This window comes from Lagenorhynchus albirostris, chromosome 2 (genome assembly GCF_949774975.1).
Source record: "Lagenorhynchus albirostris chromosome 2, mLagAlb1.1, whole genome shotgun sequence".
Classification (NCBI taxonomy): domain Eukaryota; kingdom Metazoa; phylum Chordata; class Mammalia; order Artiodactyla; family Delphinidae; genus Lagenorhynchus; species Lagenorhynchus albirostris.
Window position 1 is genome coordinate 108,173,750 of NC_083096.1, and position 22,358 is coordinate 108,196,107.

At 37.7% G+C, this 22,358-nt stretch overlaps 1 protein-coding gene across 9 annotated transcripts in view; it reads left to right on the plus strand.

The window, feature by feature from the left end:
- Positions 1–20,681, plus strand: part of KYAT3 (kynurenine aminotransferase 3) — a 53,951-nt gene extending 33,270 nt beyond the window's left edge. For 8 of the 9 annotated variants that reach the window (XM_060142491.1, XM_060142493.1, XM_060142496.1 and 5 more), the window contains 6 exons: positions 2,193–2,269; positions 3,500–3,589; positions 7,565–7,751; positions 12,315–12,391; positions 12,801–12,887; positions 20,309–20,681. In XM_060142491.1, the coding sequence (XP_059998474.1) occupies positions 2,193–2,269; positions 3,500–3,589; positions 7,565–7,751; positions 12,315–12,391; positions 12,801–12,887; positions 20,309–20,371 (581 nt within the window). In that variant the 3' untranslated portion in view covers positions 20,372–20,681. The other variant, XM_060142497.1, reaches the window with a different exon arrangement.
- Positions 20,682–22,358: the final 1,677 nt, after the last annotated feature.

Genomic DNA, 22,358 nt, shown 5'->3' on the forward strand with positions numbered 1-22,358 from the left:
TCTAAATATTGTTTTTACTAATAGGCCTTCCTGATTTTGGATATATATTATTATTTTAAAGGAAGTGATAATCTGCATTATACATAGTTTGGATTTTTCTGTGATCAAGTAGGAAAGTGCGACATCTGTCGTGTCCTTTGGAATATTTTAGAAGACTAAACAGAAGACTAGAAATGTCTCAAAACTTGAAAGGATATGGTTATTTACATCAAATGTTAGAATATTCCTTCTTCAAATGGACCCTCTAAATATTTTCTTCATTTGTCTTTTTGGGTTTTCTTATACTTCACAGAGAATACAGTGGTAACTTCTCTGATTTATATTGTTTTCCTGCCTTTACAAATGTTGACAGGTATTTCGTGATAGGCTAAAATTGCATATGTATCCATTTTGGAACTTTCTTTAGCTATCTTACATTTTAGTAGGCACTTAACTTGCTTATGAGAAGATTACTTCAAGAAGACAGTAACTTAGCCCCCCAGAAATGGGTATTTATTTTCCCTTTGTGCATACCAACACTCTTAGAACAATGTAAGAGCATCTATTGTACCTCTAAAAAAAAAAGGTGAAAAACTTGTGGAATTGCACGTGAAGAATTTCACAACTAAATTACTTGAGGAATCCAAAAAACAGTTTTGTAGGTAGCATTCTCAGATTAACAGAGGAATAATTTACTGATGTCCAACGGAATTCACCAACTCTTGTATTTTATACCTCCATGACTTTGATACCTGCATCCCCTTTGTCCAAAACACCTTTTTTTCCCCTTCTCTACCTAGCAAAGCCCTATGTGGTCATCCAAGTCTCACCTCAAGCATTACTGACTGCAGAGAACTACCCCTAACACCATCTCCTATCCTTGCAGAATATTCCATGCCTGTTGCTATTATAGCACTTATCACACTGTAATATAATTGTTCTTCTTGTCTCCAACCCCCACTAGACATTAAGCTCCTTGAAGATAGGAACTGCATCTTTCTTGTCATTGTTTCCTCTAGACCTAGCTTAGTACCTGGCACCTGATCATGTTTGATGAGTGTATGAATAAGTGAATGAATGATTTTACTAAAGGTATCAATCAACTTGAAAATTTTTATATAGTCATTTGCCATTTTCATGGAATCTGTATTTGTGAATTCATCTACTCACTAAAATACATTTGTAACCCCCAGATCACTAGAGTGCTTCATCTGCAGACATGTCCAGAGGGGTGAAAAATTTGAGTTGCCTGACATGGATGTTTCCAGTTAAGGTCAACAAGGCAACACTCTGCCTTCTTATTACAGCTTGTTCTATAAGCAAGTGTTCTTTTCACAGTGATTTTGCTATTTTAAATGGCCCCCAAATATAGTGCTGAAGTGCTGTCTAATGCTTCTAAGAGCAGGAAAGCTGTGTTATGCATTACAGAGAAAATACATGTGTTAGACAAGCTCCATTCAGGCATAAGTGCTAAAATTACTGGCCATGGGAATATTAGTGGTTGATACCTAATAGGTATAGGGCTTCTTTTGGGGTGAAAAAAAATGTTCTAAAATTGATTGTAGTAATTGTTGCTTAACTTTGTGGATATGGTACATTTAAACGAGTGAACTATATGTCATGGGATTTATATCTCAGTAAGTTATTTATAAAACACATACACACACTCACACACATGCATGCAGGTTGTTGGCCCTTCCCCAGAGTTTCTGAGGATCCAAGAATTTGCCTTTCTTACAAGTTCCCCAGTGATACTGCTATTGCTGTGTGGGGACTGTATTTTAAGAACCATTGCCCTAGGAATCCTGTAGAAATAGACTCAGAAAATGGGCAGAGTAGAGGTGAGCTAAACACTAGCCAGAACCACAAGCAAAACTGTGCCACAGAATGATTATGCTGGGCACCCAGTTACTGCTAACGCTGAGCACTGAGTGCTGTTGCTCCTGTGACCACAGCACTGAACCGGCCTGGAGCGCTGCCTGCTGGCACCTCTGCCATTCCTGCCCTGGGAGATAATTTTGCCACTTAAATGTTTTCAAGCATGGTAACATTTTCAACTGTGTTTGGGTTAAAGTTAAATTATCTCTAAAAAAACCTATTGAAATAACTATACTGACTATAAGGCATTTATGTTTTTAGATTATACTGAGTGTAGACTGACTATAAAGCAATTATCTAACCTTTTTTTTTTTTTTTTTCTTTTTTCTGTTCAGCCACTTTTCCAGGTATGTGGGAGAGAACAATAACGATAGGAAGTGCTGGAAAGACTTTCAGTGTCACTGGCTGGAAGGTAAGATGAAGAAGAATTTAACTGTTTGAAAACAGGCCGGTATTTTACTTCTTGTAGAGTTTTTTGTGTTTTAAATGCATAGATATTCAGTTTACCCAGGGTTTTATACTTACTGATCTGCTTATTTACTCATTCAGTTTTCATATTGGCCTTTATCCTTTTTGAGACTTAATCATTCCTTTAAAAGTAAGAAAAATTAGGTAATTTTTAAATTTTATAAGTAACCAACTAATGGTACTCTTTTCTTTGCAAAGAATGTTCAGATTACTGTATATTAATATAAAACGAGAAAAAGTAATAGATAACATTTTGGCACTTAGTATGTGTCAGGTTCTAAGAGCTTTCCACATACTGATTCCTTTCATTCTCATAACCACATTATGAGGTGGGTATAATTTATTATTCCCATTTACAGACAATAAAACTAAAGTACAGAGAAGCTAAGTAACTTGCCTAAGGTTACCTTGCTAATGAATTCGAATTCAAGCCAGGACAGGAAGTCTAGGTTCAGAATCCACACATTTAACCACTGCACTATGTAGTACAATCACAATTGATCCAATTGAAACTTGGTTATCTTCCAACTTCACCTCTTCTAAACTTGGCTAAGAAGCAGACAGTATCAAAAATGAGGGCTGGAGAACCAAATTATGGAAGACTCCCTTATGGCCCTCATTCAGAGTTACTTTTACCTATATTGAAGTCAAACAAGTTTTTTTTTTTTTTTTGTGGTATGTGGGCCTCTCACTGTCGTGGCCTCTCCCATTGCGGAGCACAGGCTCCGGACGCGCAGGCCCAGTGGCCATGGCTCACGGGCCCAGCCGTTCTGTGGCATGTGGGATCTTCCCGGACCGGGGCACGAACCCGCGTCCCCTGCATCGGCAGGCGGACCCTCAACCACTGCGCCACCAGGGAAGCCCAAAGTCAAACAAGCTTTTTACTGGTTATTAGACCTCCAGAATATTAGAAGTAGCAAATCAAAGAGGGGGGAAGATAATAATGATTGCAGGCACTGTTTACCTTCTGAAGGCAGAATTTAGTGACTCCAGTTGGAAACTATTCCACAAAATGATCAGGGTTGAAATGTTTCTAACTACTAAGACTACACTACTTTCATAGTGTGAGCATTCTAGAAATGCATATATCTAATAATTACATTAAGCTTACCTACTCTATCAAATTTGGTACTTACAATTAGATTCATTTTTCAAATCTAATTTTCTTTTCCAGCTTGGCTGGTCCATTGGTCCTAAACATTTGATAAAACATTTACAGACAGTTCAACAAAATACCGTTTATACTTGTGCGACTCCTTTACAGGTAGGCCTTATAGTAATTTGGGGCTGATGCATGGTCTTTGGGTGGAGGTGTTAGTTTTATGTTGTGTACTTGAATTGGCTTCATTCCTCCCTTCATGTCCTTTTTGAGCAGGGCTTCTAGTATACTTTGGAAATTTAGGAGCAAACACAAACTCATTGCTATCAAGAATAGTTTTGTTTTTAATACATGATGTTTTAACTTTAAACACTCATACATTGCTGGTGGGATTACAAAGTACTGCAGACTCTCTGGAGGACAGTGACAGCCCCAAGCAAAATTAGAGATATATGTGCTCTGTGAAGCAGCAATGTATCCTCTGGGAATTTACCTTTTAGCTATTATCTGCACACTTAAGCTCTATGTATATGACCATTCATTGAGGAAGATAGGGGATAGTCCATCTATAGACAATTGGTTAAATAAACTGTGGTCTGTCTAAACGTTTAAATGTTATATGACTGTTATTAGTTTCCTATTTCTTGGTGCCGAATTACCACAAACTTAGTGGCTTAAAACAACACAAATTTTTTATCTTACAGTTCTGGAGGTCAGAAGTCCAAAAGGGTCTTATGGGGCTAAAAGCAAGGTGTTGGCCTTGCTGCATTCCCTCTAGAGGCTTTAAGGGAGAATCTGCTCCTTGTCTTTTGCAGCTTCTTGGGGCTGCTCACATTGCTTGGCTTGTGGCTACATCACTGCAACCTCTGCCTCTGTCAATACAAGTCCCTCTGTGACACTAACTCTCTTGCCACCTTCTTTCCCTTATAAGGATGCTTGTGATTACATTAGGCCCACAGATAATCCAAGATAACCTCTCCATCTTAAGATCTTAACTTAAATCACATTTGCAAAGTTAATTTTACCATGCAAGGTGACATATTTACAGATTCTGGATTTTAAGACATGGACATCTTTGGGGACCATTACTGTATCACCATGGCTGTTTAAAAGTGAAAAGAAAAGAAAGGAAAGGGAAAGAAAGAAAGAAAAAAAAAACGAATGAGGAAGCTCTATAATTACTGACATGGAAAGATTTCCAGGATATATTATAAAGTAAAAAAAACAAGATACAGAGCAGTATATATTTATGCTATATTCTGTATAAGAAAGGGGGGAAACGATTTGCTTCTATTTTCTTAAAGGATCTCTGGAAGAATCAGTAAGAAACTAGTAAACGTGGCTATTTGTAGGGGTAAGGGGGGAATAGATGAAATTAGTAGATAGGGTCAGGGGTGGGTTGCAAGACTTTTTATATTTTCTATTTTTTTAATATCTGTAAAACAGGGATCTGTGTACTATTACTTTGTGAATAATCAGAACACTGAGAAAAAATTTATTTTTTTGGAAGGCAGTTAAAAGGTCAAAACAGTAAAATATGTTGGCTACAATAAACTTTTTTCCTCCCATCAAAAATACCTACCAAAGGAGAAAAAAAATCCTAATTTAAAATTCTTTTTCCAGTGACTCTCTGAAGTGATATATGATGATAAAGCCTAGTCGGACATCGGTTTTATTATATTTTAAACATATTTCATCCTCTCAAAATAGACCCATTCACCTATTCAGTAAATATTTACTGAGCATTAGAGATACAGCAGTCAAAAATTCCTGCCCTTCTGGAGCTGACAGCCTTGTGGGAGAGTGCAGATCAGAAACAAGTAAATGTCCTAATAACATAATATGTCGGATGTTGATAGAAGAAATGGAGAAAAATAAAATACAGATGAAGAAGAATATAAAGTGCTAATGGGGAAAATACACAATGTTAAAAGGAGTAGTCTTTGAAAGCCTCACTGAGAAGGTGACATTTGAGCTGAGAACTGAAGGAGGTTAAGTAGTCACATGATTAACTAGAGAAGAGCCTTACAGACTGAGAAAACCAGTACAAGACCCTAGGGCAGGCAGTTTCTACCAGTGAAAAGCACAAAGGCTGGGACGGGATGATCAAGGGAGAAGAATAGGAGGGAATAAATGAGAGAGGTAGCTGGGAGCCAGATCGAGTAGGGATATGTTTGTCACCGTAAAGCCTGGGTGAGATAGGAAGCCACTGGAGAGTTTTGAGCACAGGAGTGACATGATCTAACTTGTGTTATCAAAGGGACTCTAGCCGCTTTGTTGAGTTAGCAGACTATTGAAATGATCCAGGAGAGAGACAGCAATGGACTGAACCCATATGGGGATGGTAGGAGTGGTAGGTAGTGATTGGGTTCTGCATATACTTTGAAGGTAGAGCTGACAGTATTGGCCAGTGGATCACATGTGGGGTGTGAGACGAGAGGAGTCCAGTATAATTTTACAGTGAGGACAGATGTTTATGTCTCCTGGGCTTTGAATTTTCTAGGCAATATCTCTTACTATAGGGAATAATAAGTTACTGAGGAAAAGAAAGATTCATCTAAGAACCTAGAACATGTTTTTCTGAACTATCTTATTCTCCATTTCAGCTAAGTGCTTGTTTCTTTCCCATGCCCTCAGACAGCCATGTTTGGAAACTGGAACCATAGATTCCAATGGTGAACCACAGATTCTGAGGCTGAAGCAACTGATCCTTATTTATCCAAGATTTTTTTTTAGTTCTGGGGAGTTATTATTATTGCTGTTTTCCAGGTGAATGTTGTTGACATGCAGTCTTCTCTGTGATTTTGCCCTTCTCCATCTCAGTGTCTTCTCTTGCCGTGCTATCTCTCTTGCTACCCTTCAACCACACCAGACTTAGCAGTTCTTCCAGCAGAACAAATCATATCCTGACCTGTTCATCTGTTTGTTTTCTTTCTCATTCCTCTCACATGTCCCTGCCAATACACACTAATTGGAATCTCCATAAAGGCAAGGACCATGTTTATCTTGTTTATCATTGTATTCCCAGTATTTATCACAATGCCAAGTTTAACATAGATACTCAACATATATTGACTGAGTAAATGCATTTATCCTTTAGTTCTTGCTGTCTCTTGGTTCTGATCAATTTCCTTAAAATTTGGCAATTTTGTTCTGCCCCTCTGTCTCTTAACTGTCCCGGGTTCTTGATTATTTGTTTGGATCTCCTTGTTTGCTCTGAGAACCGGTATTTCTAAGTTCACCTACCAAATTTCTGCCCTCCTGCTTGTACACATCCTTGTTTTCTATGCATGCCCTGATTTGGACTTCTTTATCTGTTCCTGACCTGTTGCCTTCTAAGACACCTGCCTGATCTAAACAACACAGGCTTTTTTGTTTGGCCCTTTCTCTTCTGACTTTCCTGAAGAATGGTAGAGAAGTAACTCCACATGCCCCAGAAACTCATTTCTAACCCCTGTGAGACTTAGACCTCCTTCCTGGGATGTGAATGATTAGAGCAGGGATGTGCACACTTACGAGGAATGACACAGTGGGTCAACTTTCATTTACGCTACCTCGTCCTGCAAGGTGATGGGGAAATGCTGGCTGGTTCATCATTTCTCTGGTCATCTTTCAGACTTAGATCTAGCAAGTAACTCTAAAGCTAACCTCAATAGAAAACAACGATGTCTTTTCATTGCCAAGTAAGCCATCTTTATACACTACAGTCAGCCCTCCCTATCCATGGGTTCTATATCCATGGATTCAACCAAAGGCTATGGATCCACAGTTGGTTAAAATTCACAGATGCAGAACCCAGGGATACAGAGAGCTGAGTGTATTATGGATACTTGAGCATCCATGGATTTTGGTATCTGCAGGAATCCTGGAACCAATCCCCCGTGAATACGAAGGGACAACTGTACCTCTGTTTCAGTTTGGATATTCATGGTTCACTCTCAGCTCTTCACATTAGATTTAATCATTTCCATGTAACTGATTCCTCCATTAATCTGTAGAAATTCACATAGGTTCACAGGAATTCAACTGTAATTCCCTGAATGACTTTTTGCCAACAATCTTTATTTATTATACCAATAAATTCTGCAGTAAATAACATTACCATATTTCCTTTCCACATTTTTCAATCTTAATATACAGGAAGCTTTGGCTCAAGCTCTTTGGATTGACATCAAGCGCATGGATGACCCAGAATGCTACTTTAATTCTTTGCCAAAAGAGTTAGAAGTGAAAAGAAATCGCATGGTACATTTACTTGAAAGTGTTGGCCTAAAACCCATAGTTCCTGATGGGGGATACTTCATCATTGCTGATGTGTCTTTGCTAGGTTTGTAAAGGTTTTTATTATTCAAACATACAGAAACTTAAGAGTGAAATTATATCAGAATTATGAAGAAAAGATTGGTGTCAAAGCCATATCAGCATTTCATTTATGGAAAAATGGATTTCCACAGTGTCAGTCATCTACAATCATCTTGATGATTAGGTTCTTAACCTTAAATATGACTGTTGTTACATGGTTTGGAGTCATTTGTTCTAGATGTTCTATTAAGCATAGAATTTGCTGTCATCTTCTTCTGGTATGTAATTTAAAACACAGGTACATGAAATAATATATGTTCCTTGTGTTCCTTTTAGTAAAATTTTAGTTTCCTTTTTACTTAAAAAATATGATTTCTGGAATATTGATGCTATTGAGGGATACTTGTCATTTTAGAGTATACTGAAATGAAGTTAAGAAGGAACGTAATATTTATTGAAGGTCTACTACATGCCAAGCACTTTCAGACACTCTTTTGGAAAAAAGCATTGTTTGCTCCATTTTTAAGGTCATGAAGACTTAGAAAATATTAAATAACTTGCCTGAAGTCAGACAGCTAGATTCCAAATAGTTCTGTCTCCAAAAAGCAATGGCCTTTATATTACCTGAAGCTGTTATATGTAATTCTGACATGCCACACAAATCTAAAGTTAGAAGCATGATAATGTTTTATGTATAACATCTTTCTTCCCCCAAATTCTAGTGTTAGTCATAGTAAATTTAAGAGCATAATTTATTTTGACAGAAATTATATAAATTACAGCCATTCTTAACAGTTTTAAATATTTTAAGGTTTTATTATAATGAAGTGATATGCCACCAAACTTGAAAAGTCTTTTAAATATACCAAATTTTATAAAGCTAGAAACTTTCAATTTTATAACAAAACAGTGATTGTTATTTCCTCATTTGTCGTGAGAGAAGCAGAGGCCATGGTGACCAGAGGTTCTTGTTCTGCTGTTGCCAGAGAGCTATATTTGTCAGGCTCCCAAGCTCCATTCTTATATAAAACCCTTTATAATGTTCTATATTCTAAGATTTGGAAATCACCTTCCCTGTACTGGGCCTAAATGTGCAGCTCATTTCATGCAATGATAAAAAGAAATAGCAGTTTTCGTCTGTTTAGGAGAAAATTATTTTATCTGCTTCCAACAAGAATTTGAGTTAATTCATATTTAAAGTCTCCTATGCAATAATATGTAAGTAGAAATATTCATATATCAATGTAACATGGAGTGGGAGAAGCAAATAGTTTAGTCACCTAGGTTCATATGGTAGTTGACCCTAGAATAATGCAGGGTTAGTGGTGCCAACTCTCTGTACAGTTGAAAATCCATGTATAACTTATTGTTGGTCTTCTGTATCTGAGGTCCCTCTGTACATGGAGTCCCTCCTTATCCAAGGTTCTACATAAGTGTAGAACCAACTCTGGATTGTATAGTACCATGATATTTACTATTGAAAAAAAAATCTGTGTATAAGTGGATTTATGCAGTTCAAACCTGTGTTGTTCAAGGGTCAGCTGTATTGTAATTAACATTAACTTGAGTCCAAACTTCATGGCAGCAAAGGCAAATAGAAAAATGGAATTAGTTACATAATTCTTGGGTAAAAGTAAACTTAACAGCTTTTTAGATAAGAATAAGTCTTTTCTAGAACCAAACTAAAAGGCACTTAGCACATTTTGACGTTAAACATCAAAAGGACAGTAATGCAACCTTTGCTTGCATTAAGCTCTTAAACAGTTTCTCATTCTATCCTTAGTTGATCCAGCCTGCATGTAATACTGATTTAGGTCCTAGATCTTGAACTAGTGTGGTTGTAATAGGAGCAGAAAGGATTTGGGCTAGAAAACCTTTAATGATGATGGGGAAAAAAGATGTATGTTATTTATGGTCCTCCTTCACCTGTGTGAGAAAAATGTTAGTATCTATAGGACCCTTCTACATATGAAGATGAAGTTCATTTTATTTTACTCTTTCATCTTCTCAGATTGATTTGAGTGTAGAAATTCTTCCATATACTAGAGGTTGGTCCCACAATTTGCTAAAGACAGAAGCAAGAAACAACACTTTCACTTGATGGTAACTTAAAAATAAAAATGAGCCATAAAATTCATGGACATGGTAATTCTCTTTAAAACTATAGCAATGGCTAACTGGTTAATATTTTTTGAGCATTTATGATCTAGTAGGTATTATGCTAAGAGCTTTACAAATATCACAATTCTCACAAAAGCCCTATGAGATTGGTGCTATTATATCCCCATTGATAGTTGAGAAAGATGAGATAGAAAATCAAGAAATTTACTGAAGTTAATCAACTAATAAGTAGCAGAGCTGGGCTCTGAATCCAGAGATGCATGTCCTAACCAGTGAACTTATCTTTTTTCTGCTATACTAGGCAACTTTCCTGACAGGTAAGCATCATCCTAGAACTAAAAAGGGAAACATTTGATTAGAAGACAAGATTACAAATAAGAAGATTATTACAGTAGTTCTAGTGAGATAAGGTCCAAAATTAGGGAGGAGATAGTGTGAATGCAACAACCTATTTTGATTCTCATAGGTTACTTAAATAAGCTAGTGCTATTATAATATGGTTCAAATTCCTACCTTCAATAAAGAAATATTTTGTTTAGTTTTTTTGAGAATCTCTGACTCAAGCATTCAAAAGAAGTAGATTCCAACTTTCTCCTAACTATAGTCTTTAGAATTGTATTTATTCCCTTATTTTTCTTTGAGCACCATGGCAATAAATTTCTCTTTTCTAAGCGTTACAAGAATGAGTAGTTGTCATACTGAGTGAAGTAAGTCAGACAGAGAAAGAAAAATACATGATATCGCTCATATGTGGATTCTAAAGAATGGTACAAATGAACTTATTTACAAAGAGAAATAGAGTCACAGATGTAGAAAACAAACGTACGGTTACCAAGGGGGAAAGCAGACGTGGAGGTGGGGGGGGGATAAGTTGGAAGAATTGGGATTGACATATACACACTACTATATATAAAATAGATAACTAATAAGGACCTGTTGTATAGCACAGGGAACTCTTCTCAATATTCCATAATGACCTATATGGGAAAAGAACCTAAAAAAGAGTGGATATATGTATACATATTACTGATTCACTTTGCTATACAGCAGAAAGTAATACAACATTGTAAATCAACTATACCCCAATAAAAATTTTTTTAAAAAAAGAATAAATGAGTAGTACAGCCTGTGTCAATTACAGTTAGTAAGTACCCTCCTGTTCTTTCTTCTACTGCTGTAATCACCCCTTTCTCCAGGTTACCTTTGAGTATGCTACTATTGTGTACTTGTCACTTGGAGTTTTCATGTAATTTACAGTTAGACTCTATTTTAAGTTGTCATTTTGTTAGAGCCAAATCTGAATTAGACACACATACATACTTATGACTTGAAATAGTAATTTAACTTCTTTATTTGTAAAATGAGGATTGTAGCTTCTATCAGATTGTAGGACAAATAAATGAGAGAATCATGTAACATGCTTAACAAATAGTAATAAATGGTAGAGTATTATTAGCATTATTATATGGAAATTTTACATTCTTAAAGCACAGGAGAAAACTGAAATACAATCATTAAGGAAAACCATATTAAGTCATTTAAAAAAAATACAGGTGAAACTTTCTTCAATGTCAAGGTTTTTACACTGTTAATTTGAAGGGACCCAGGAGTATTTAGTGAATAAAAGAAAAAAGGTAAAGGTAACTGCCTCAATTTATTTTGAGTAATAAATTGTAAAATTTCATTGATTACAGTAGCCATCAATGTTTGTTGCTTTGGGGCATTCAAAAAGATCTTGAGTACAAGTCAATAAAATCGAAACAATATGAAATATAGATTGCTGAATCTGAATGCCAGAGAAATATCTTGCCCAGACCTTAAAGCAAGATTGGAACAAGAGATAAGTATAAGAATACATATTTGAAGTTTTTCATCAAATTTAAAAGAAAATTTTTTTAAGCATAATGTTTGGAAGAGGAAACAATAAAGATATCACTTGGGAGAACTACATAGGCATTTTCCCTTCATAAATAATGAATAATATTAACTTATTCATTCTACAAATATGCTTTTCATTACTTACATGCTAGACTCTGACCTAGGAGATGGGGATAGTGATAGATTGCAATACCTCCGTGGAGCTTACAATTTAATAATGAATTACCATTTGGAGACATAATTATTACAGATGAGTACTCTAAATTTAGGTGTTGTTTCCTTAATAATGATCATAGAGGCTTATATTATTTTTAAACGGAAAGGCAACACTCTTCTTTGTCCTTCCCTTTTCCTACTCTCTTCCAATGCTAAAAGCTATATACACAAGCGTGATCAATCAGATGTATATGTGAGTACTGCCTTAGAGTATCAGTAAAGCTTCTCTGTGAATTCCTTACTTCCCACCACACCATGCAGTATGAATCCAGCATGAGAACATTTTGAGAGAAAATTTTGAATCTTGATAGACAGATGAAATACACATTGCCTCAGATGTAATACATAGGCCATCCAATTTTTATTGTTTTAGATACAGACCTTTCTGATATGAAGAACAGCAATGAACCTTATGACTATAAATTTGTAAAATGGATGACTAAAAATAAGGTAATGTTTATTGGCCTTTGCAATATTGTGCTAAATGTTATAATTTATGAAGGAAACCTGCTGACATGCTTTGAAAACTGTTAACTGTAGTTTTGTTACATGATATTCTACTCATAGCTATTTGGAAGATTTTATTTTATTTTATTTTTGGCTGCGCTGCATGGCTTACGGGATCTTAGTTCCCTAACTAGGGATTGAACCTGGGCGCTTGGCAGTGAAAGTGTGGAGTCCTAACCACTGGACCACTAGGGAATTCCCTGGAGGATTTTTAAAACATTTTTCTTTTGGAAATTATTGTGAATATTTAGAAATATCTATTTGTTTTTAATGTTTATGCTCCAAAAATTAATATTTAAAGTGTAAGTAGTTTTCCTGTTTTTCCTATTTTATATTCCTATTTGTTTTTCAGAAATTGTCAGCCATCCCAGTTTCAGCATTCTGTAATGCAGAGACCAAATTACAGTTTGAGAAATTTGTGCGATTTTGCTTCATTAAAGTAAGTTCCCTATTCTACTCAAAAACACATTTATAATGTCCTTCCTTCTGATTTATAAATCACCATTTTTTTTCTGTTGCTAGACATGATGTACTCATATGCAGTTTTTAATTTGTGGCTTGCTGCCATAAAATTAATCTACCAGAACAAAACTCAGCACTTTTTGAAGTTGAACTTACTGGATTACAATGTAATCAGACTCCTTACCTGTAACATTACAATGTCCAGCATGCAACCAAACATCAATACACATGTGAAGACACAAGAAAATGTGACCCTTAATGAAAAGAAATGTGACTTCTATGCAGTCAATAGAAATAGATCTTAAGGTGACCCAGATGTAGGAATTATCAGACAAGGACTTTAAAGCAGATATTATAAATGTGTTCAAGAAATTAAAGGAAAATATGGTCATAATGAGTGGCTAGATTAATTAATTTTAAATTCTTAAAAAAGAACCAAATGGAACTTTAAGAATTTTAAAAAGTAACATCTGGGGCTTCCCTGGTGGCGCAGCGGTTGAGAGTCTGCCTGCTAGTGCAGGGGACACGGGTTCGAGCCCTGGTCTGGGAGGATCCCACGTGCCACGGAGCAGCTGGGCCCGTGAGCCACAACTACTGAGTGTCTGGAGCCTGTGCTCCACAGCGGGAGAGGCCGCGATAGTGGGAGGCCTGCACACCGCGATGAAGAGCGGCCCCCGCTTGCCGCAACTGGGGAAAGCCCTCGCACAGAAACGAAGACCCAACACAACAAAAATAAATAAATTAATTAATAAACTCCTACCCCCAACATCTTAAAAAAAAAGTAATATCTGATATGAAAAATATATGGGGCTAAACACAGAGGATCGAGGTTGTGAAAAAAAAATGGGTCCACCTGAATACAGATCCACAGAAATCATCCAATCAGAAAAAAGAGGGAAAAATTATTTTTGAAAAATAAGGAGAGTCTCAGATCTATGAGTCAGTGTCAAGTAATAATATATATGTAACTGGAGTATCAAAAAAAGAGAGAGAGAATGTGGCAGAAAAAATATTTTAAGAAATAATGGCCAAAATTTCCCCATATTTGGTGAACAGCCACTTAGAGATCTAAAAATTCAGTGAGCCACACAGGATACAAATAAAAATTACATCTTGACACATCATAATCAAACTGCTGAAAACCAAAGATAATGATAAGATCTTGAAAGCAGCTGGAGAAAAACTATACCTCACATGCATGGGAGCAAAGGTACAAATGTTAACTAACTTCTTATCAGAAACAGCGGAGACCAGATTACAATGAAATGACACCTTTAAAGTGCTGAAATAAAAAATATGTCAGCCTAGAATTCTGTATCCAGGAAAATATCCTTTAAAACTGAAAACAGTATACATCCCTAGTAAATGAAAGCTAAGAGAATTCAGTACCATCAGATCTGTGCTAAAAATAATCTGAATGTATTATTGCTATTTTTAACAATTTAGTGATAAGATGTTATCACTACTGAAAACAATCTTATGAAGATTAAGGCACTCTCTATACCTGCACACTCATGTATAAGTCTAGACAGAATGATGTAAACACTGTTTTCAACTTTTAAACCCATCCTATAGACAAACTATGGGAGACTTATCCAGAATAGAATGTAAATCTTACCAGCATAACAATGTCAACATTTAATTGTCTGAAATGTAGAAGAAAGGGTAAGGCCATTAACACTCGCATCTTATAGTGGATCTAGAAACAGAGGTATATTATTTGAAGTTATAAACAGAACTAACAGAAGAAAAAAGTAGCATAAGACTTCCAGTTTTAGAATGGTAAACACGGCCCTTCCCCATTCTCTTCTTGGAAATTATTAAGGAAACAACTAGGAGAGTGGAAAACAAATTCACAAATCCCCCAGGAAGTGAGAAAGAGTTGCCAAATCAGTGAAGGTAATGGTAGAGGGAAGACACGAAGAAAGCCTTCTGCTTCTACATCTTCAGATTATAGACAGAGCCAACAGGTAGCCTACTCAATATCCAGAACAGCAGGAACAGTAAATGCACTGGTAGTGGGAACTTCTCCAGACCCATTTGGCCCCATGGAAGAGGCAGAGTAGAAACATACAGTCATGTCATCTAGCACCTGTGCAAACCAGGTGGAAAGAAAGGGCTGTATAGATTTGCTCTTCACCTCTGTCAGTTTTGCTAAAGCTATGTTGAGGCAGTGTGGATACGTTAAATTGGAGGGAGCCAATTAAATTAGTTGGAAAGAAATAAAGTCTAAAAGAACTCCCTCTCTCTGAACTCTATATTAATCATATTTAACCTTGTGAGCCAGAGATAATTTCTACTCCCTTCTAGTGGTTCCCTGGATCTTCCTTTATACAAACCTGCAAATACGTCTTCAGATCATAGACAGAGCTAGCAGGTAGCTTACTCATTACCCAGAACAATAGGAGCCGTACGTAGGTGTGCTGGCAGTGGGAGCTTACAAAGAGAATTCAATCAAAGATGAGTAATTAAAAGGAACCAGCTATGAATCTAAAAAGATACTATAAGGGGAAAAGGAGAAAGGTACAGTGAAAAACAATATCAGGCAGAGAATATTCAATCAAAAAAAAGAAAAAAATGTTTCCATAGAACAAACCAAAAGTGTGATATTTCAAATTCAAAACATGTAAAACGAATTACAGCAGAGATTTTTAAAAGTTCAGGGAAGATAGAGTAAGATAATGTAAGAAGATGAAATGGCAGCTGTCAGAGCTCAGGTAAGAAATTGAAGGGAAAAAATAAAGCTATTGGTAATTGTAGTGACATTGGAAACAGCACAGAGAACACTAAATACTTCTGTAAGCACACTGAGGATTGAGAAGAGTGAGCAAAAAGAAGTAGAAAGGAACAAAGAATTTTTTTTTGGCCGCACCATGTGGCTTGTGGGATCTTAATTCCCCAACCAGGGATTGAATCCGGGCCATGGCAGTGAAAGCGCAGAGTCTTAACCACTGGACCACCAGGGAACTCCCAGGAACAAAGAATTTTAAAATGTTAGAAAAATTACAGACGTGGAAGACAAATGAAATACCTAGAGTTCCTGGAGGGAGTGGTGAGGGGAGCCAGACCAATGGAACTGGGAAAGAATTGTATAGCTTTAGTTTGAGAATGCTTTCCATTGAAAACAAACAAATAAATCTAAAAATGGGAAGGGAATGGCTTGTCTCAGGGAACATTGTCACAGAATAACACTGAGATATGCCTTGTTTTAATCTATTGGACTTTATAAATGATCCGTTGGCATCTAGACAAGATGATCAAGGCCTCCATGGAGACAGGAGAGGAGGATCAGCGTGGACTCACCTCCTTTGCATCAGCATTCAATATTGGAAGATAGTGGGGCAACACCAAGAAGTCCCTATAGGGAAAGCTGACACACCTAATCCAACCTCTTGGAAAAGCGAAAAATAAAAGGGTGGCAAAACGTGCCAAGAAAGTGGAAATTGAAAGAAAGCAGGTTGAATTTAGGGCAAAACAAACCAAAAGCAGCAGCACTTTACAATGATTATGGGTAAAGTCCTCAGTAGTTGTCAAATATATGAAAGGATGCTATACCTCACTCATAATAAGAGAAAAGAAAAATAAAACTGCAGTGAAATTTTATTTTTTCTTATAATTTGGAAACAACCAAAACAACTGAAAAGTTTCATAAGATACTCTCATGCATTGATTGAGAGTACGAGTATAATGTGTAAAATCTCTGCAGTGGTTAGTATGAAAATGTATCATCCAAATATAAATGCACATATCTTCTGACCCAGCAGTTCTGCTTATAGGATTTTTTCCTGTGGATTTACTTGTACATTGAATGTCTTGTGTTCGAGGATTGTCAGTGAAACACTGTTTATAATATCAAAGGATTATAAACAAAATATTCACCAATGAAGGCTGTTTGAATAAATTATGTTACATTCACATCCATAAAAGTGTGAAGCAGCTCCATGGAGTGATAGAGCATAGCCTAAAAGCAAGGAGCAGACCAGTTTGTGAGGAATACTATCATCTATATAAAAAGAAAAAGGGAGGGAGGGAGATAGAAGCTTTTAAGTGCCTAGACTGTCCCTGGGAGGAGACGTAATAAAATCCCAGCGTTGCCTCTGGGGAGAACTGAGTGGTTGAGGGAGATGGGTGGGAGGCTGGGTTACTTTAAAAATATATTTTGAAATATTCTTAATAAATAAGTTTGAAGAACTGTTTTTCCAAAGAATTTTATGTAAGTTCCTAACTTAATCACTGATGCCTCTATCACTCCCAAATACCTTATTGTGTATTCCCCATTATACAACATTCTACAGTATAACCATCAAAATCATGAACTTAACATTGCTATATCATTCTATCTAATCTCAGATCCAGTTCAAGTTTCACTAATTGCCCCAATAATGTCCTTTTTATAACAAACAACCAAGTAAATAAATAAATCCAGGCCATATTCATGTCAGGCAGACAGACATCAGTCAGTCAATCCAGGCCAGAATTGTGCATTGTATTTAGCTGTCATGTCTCCTTCAAGCTAGAATGGTTCCTCAGTTTTCCTTGACTTTCATGACCTTGATACTTCTGAAAATTGTTGACCAATTATTTTGAAGAAGGTCCCTCAACATTTGTTTGACACTTACTCGTGAATAGACTCAGATTATGCACCTTTGGCAGGAAACCGTGGAAGTGATGCTTTTTTCACTGTCTTGCATCCTATCAGCACATGATTTTAGTTTTTCCTACTGCTTGTAATGTTAAATTTAATTACTTTATTGAGGTGGTGTCTGCCAGCCTTCTCTACTGTAAAGTTTCACTTTTTCCCTTGATAAATAATGAATGTTTTGTGGTGAGGTACTTTGAAACTATGAAAATATTCCATCTCTCATCAAGCAATTTATTTATCTATTCACTCATATATGTAAGGACTCATGGATTCCTGTTTCATTCAGTGGGTTATAATTTATCATTATTATTCCTTATTTTGATGCTCAAATTTCCCCAGATTTGGCCATTAGGAGCCCCTTTAAGCTGGCCTCTGTTTCCTTTGACATGTCCCCATCATTTTTTGAGCATTTCCTTACTTTCTGGCATAGCAAGATGCACCAGGTTCATTTTGTCATTATCTAGCCCAACTTGGAATCACCTTTTAGTGGAGAATGGTATTACGAAACCAAGATCTGGGCATTAGGAGTGCTCATTGCTGTTGGGGTATTAGTATTCCCAGGCCCTCCCAGGGGACAGACGTAGGGAATATGTAAATGTATATACATACATTCTATGTCTGTGTCTATTCTACTTATTTCGATGTCTATCTAAATATATTGAAGCCACCACAGAGTTTATTCTAGCTTTCTCCCTATCCATATTTGTCCCTCCCTTCTTTGATAGTAAAACACCTGGCTCATCATGTAACCACTACTTTAATCAGTACTTCTGTATGTGACCAGTCTCCTGTCAGTGCCACTGCCCCTCCACCCAGCACCCCTGACAGGCAGCTTTTACCCTACTCAGGCTTTGACACCTCTACCAGGCTGCTGCCCCTGTCCCCTGTATGGCCACCATCCTCACCTCACCTGAGCTTCAGCACCCTGTGCTGACCTGCTGCTGTCACTCTCCTGTAGAGATACCCTCCTCTAAGTCTCCAAGGCCACCACTGTCGCCCACTGCATAGAAGCCCTCCTCTTCCCTTACTGGCTGTGACACTCCATGCCTGTCTGCGTTGGCAGATACCTGCCTCATCCCCTCCAGGCTCCAAGCTGCTTGGAACCACCCTGCCATACAGAGGCCTTGCTTACTTACCCGCCTCGACTCTGACACCCTGTTCCTGGTCAGTGCCACCACTGCCATCACTACCACATCATGCCACCAACATTGGAAAGTCTACTCACTGCACTCTGGCTGCAGCACCCTGCACCAGGCTGCCAAGGCTCCCCCTGCCCCCATACATGATCTCCTATTTCACTCAGCCCCACGTAATGGCTTTTGGACTAAATCACTCTGCAGAGATGGAACAGAAAGGAAAAGGGGAAGTAGAGAAAGCAGAAGAGGAAGTTTATCCATCAATTTAATGTTTTACCATGTGTAGATATTACCTATTGAAAAAACAAATGCATTTTATCAATACAGTTGACCCTCAAACAGGGTGGGAGTTAGGGGCTTATAACTGTGAGACTTAGATGGGAGGGGGCAGAATAGTGTGAATGAACCAGTTTTTCCTCATTCAGAGCAGAGAATGGTGAACATTGTCTGAAGTTGATAAATAAAAAGTTAGAAACACACATTATTTAGATTTTAGTGACAACCACTAGAACTAAAACCAGAAATTGCCGTAAATTGTTGTGTTGGGGGATGGTGGGAGTAGTAGGAAGGGGTGGGGAGGGAAGAAGCAGATGATTATTTTTCAATGTAAACTCTTCTGTACTCTTTGACTTTTTTCTGTAATTGTGTATTAATTTATTCCTCCATTCTTGCTCTGCCTGGCATCCTCTGTGTGTTGGGAGCTAAGGGAGGGATTTTCTTCTGTTGTCTAGAAGCCTCTTTGAAAGAGGTCTGTGATTTTGTATACTTCCTACCCAAATGGACGAAACAGTGAATATGGATCCCATCAGCACATCCTTCAGACTCTCCTCCTGCATCAGTGTTATTTAGGAGTCTGGGTCTTTGGTGCTGCAGGCCACTTGGGCTGCCACAAGTGGTTATGAGTGAGGGTGTTCACACTGACGGACATGGTTTTGGCTGGGATCAGGTTAAACTGTTTTCAGTCTGAGCTGTATATACAGTTTTTCAATCTTTTTTTTTTTTTTTTGGTGATGCTCTTTGGCCCTGTACTGGTTAATTTGTAGATTTCTTTGGTGTCAGGAAAGTAGTAATAAAGTGCCCTGAATTGGCAGCCAGCATCACAAAACAGCATAATGTAGTGATTGCTGTGATGCTTCTCTAGCTCCCCTAACATTGAATTCTTGTGAGGTTCATTCACTTTTCTAGCCTGACAGCAATGGGATATAGAATTATAAATAATTGGTTTGTTTGATTTGCTACTGGGCTCCTTAAAGAGCTCGGGACTTGTGTATTTGGCCACCAAGGCAAGGGATGTTGCTGTGTGTTCCTGCTCTGTGTTCCTGCTGAGATTAAGTGGCTTAATATGGGGCAGAGCTTCCAGTGACACAACTCAAGGTGTCCCCCGCCCCTACCCCCACCCCATGAATGCTCTTGGGCTCTGTCTTAGCTGCAGAGGCCAAGGACTGGCTGGAGCCCATCTGGGCCCAGCTCAAGTTATCAGGGGTTGAGAAGCACTAGGTTCCCAAATCACTACATGACTGTTATGGATGGACTGATTTTGGTATATTTTTTATACTTAAATCTTTATTTCATCTTGAATTTATTTTGATATGTAATGATGATTATTTCATTAATTTACAGAAAGACAGTACACTGGATGCTGCTGAAGAAATCATCAAGGCATGGAGTAGACAGAAGTTTTGATACATGCAAACTGCATTGTTTCTATTAAATGACCTAGTATGGAATTATTTAGTACTGCTACTTGCCGGGTATTGAAAAAAAAATTTCAGTACAAATGAAATTTAAAGGACTATTTCCATTGTTAATCCCACTCCTGACAATATTCAGGAGATCTGATTTTTTTTTCAGCTAAAATGTATTAAAACACCTTTTAGACCATTTTATGAGTCAGTATAGTGCAGTGGTAAGAACTATGAGATGCTGGTTGATGCTTAACCTCTCTGTGCTTCAGTTTCCTCATAAAAGGGGAATAAAAATAGCACCTACTTTATATGAAGTTTGTGAGTTGTTGTTTGTGAGGATGAAATGGTCTGATGTATGTAAAGCCTGGCAAACAATAAGCACTCAGCTACTCTTGGCCAGTTTCACTTCTCTGCCATTGCGTGAAAACCCTTAACCAGTTACATCCCCCTCAAGTCTGTATCTTTGCTTTGTCTCTACCCACCTGTAGTTCTCTCCCCTTCACTTACTAACGGCTTTGAACTTTGCTCATAGTTTTGCCTCTCTGTTGCAAGTACTGCCATCATCTGGGGTGGCTTCAAGGTCCCCATGGATTACCTAGGCTTTTGGTACTTTGACCTCCTCACCTCTGGTGATATTCACCTCCACTCTACTCTCCACTTCAGCCACCCACTTGCTTGGGCATACCCTAAACCTTTCATCATTTCAGGCTGTTCCATCTTTGAGATAATAAGTTAGTCATTTCACACTGTAACCACCTATTCTTACACTAAGTTTCCCCTTGGACAATATTTTCCTCTCTCTCCATCTCTCTCTCTCTCTGTCTCTCTCTCTCTCTCTCTCTCACTCAGCTCCTCTCAAAATATTACTTTAAACTATCATTTCAAATCTATTCTCTATCCACTATTTCTCAAAAATTGGTCCATGGCCCTCTTACATCAGAATCAACTAGGATCTTTGTTGAAAATAGATTTTGGTCTTCACCCCAGACTTACTGAATAATAATTTCAGAATCTGGCCCTTTCCAGGTGATTCTTATTCCCACTAGAGTTTGAAAATCATTGGTGTAGTCTGTAGAACCTTCTATCAGTCTCTTTGTGTCTTCACTCCCTTCCATATCCAGGTTAGATTTCATCATCCATAACTTCAGCCAAGATACTTTGGCTGCCTTGAATAACGTACTCATTGTTCTAGCTCACCTACCTGGTCAAAATAAATAAATAAATAACTAAATAAACAACAACTCATCCCTGGGGTTGAAGCTCCATGCTTGCAGCTGGGCTGCTGAGCGCTGCTGTAGCAAAATGCATAATTGGGCAGGTTCTAACACCCATGAATGCACGTCACTGACCTTAACTTGACTTAATTCTTCTGTGTTCCCCTAGTGAGCTTTCTCTACATTTTACCACAACAGCAATTCCTAATATTCTTCCATTCTCCATAATAAAAATATCCAGCCTTCTCCATTCTCCTAACACCTCAAAGCCCACCACTGCCAGTACTATTAAATGACCTAATCTCCTGCTTCTGTGAAAAGCAAAATTTTAAAAAATGAAAAAGTAGGAACCACCAGACCAGCACTCCCAGCTGGGATTCTACCAATAAGTGAGTCTATGACATCTACATCAGCATCCATCCTTTCTTTATTGCCCCCAGGGCCTGGGGACAGTGGGGAGGATTGGTGGTTAAGCAGATCCAGAAGGAGGCCAGGACCTCAAGAGCCAACTATTGCATAGCAAAACAAATTCCATGTGAAAATTGTGCCTGTCCACTCGTGTGGGGGACTTGATAAAATTTTCACCAGGGTTTAAATCCACTCTTTGCAGCCTTGGACTTGTCCAGTGCTAATCCCACCACCTGTACTCTGGATCCCATGTCTTCTCACATTCTCAGGGACTTGGTTTAGCCTATTCTCTTATATCTTCAGCCTCTACTGGATCCCTTTCTCAACAGTAAGATACTTTCAAATCTCTCCCATCTTAGAAAA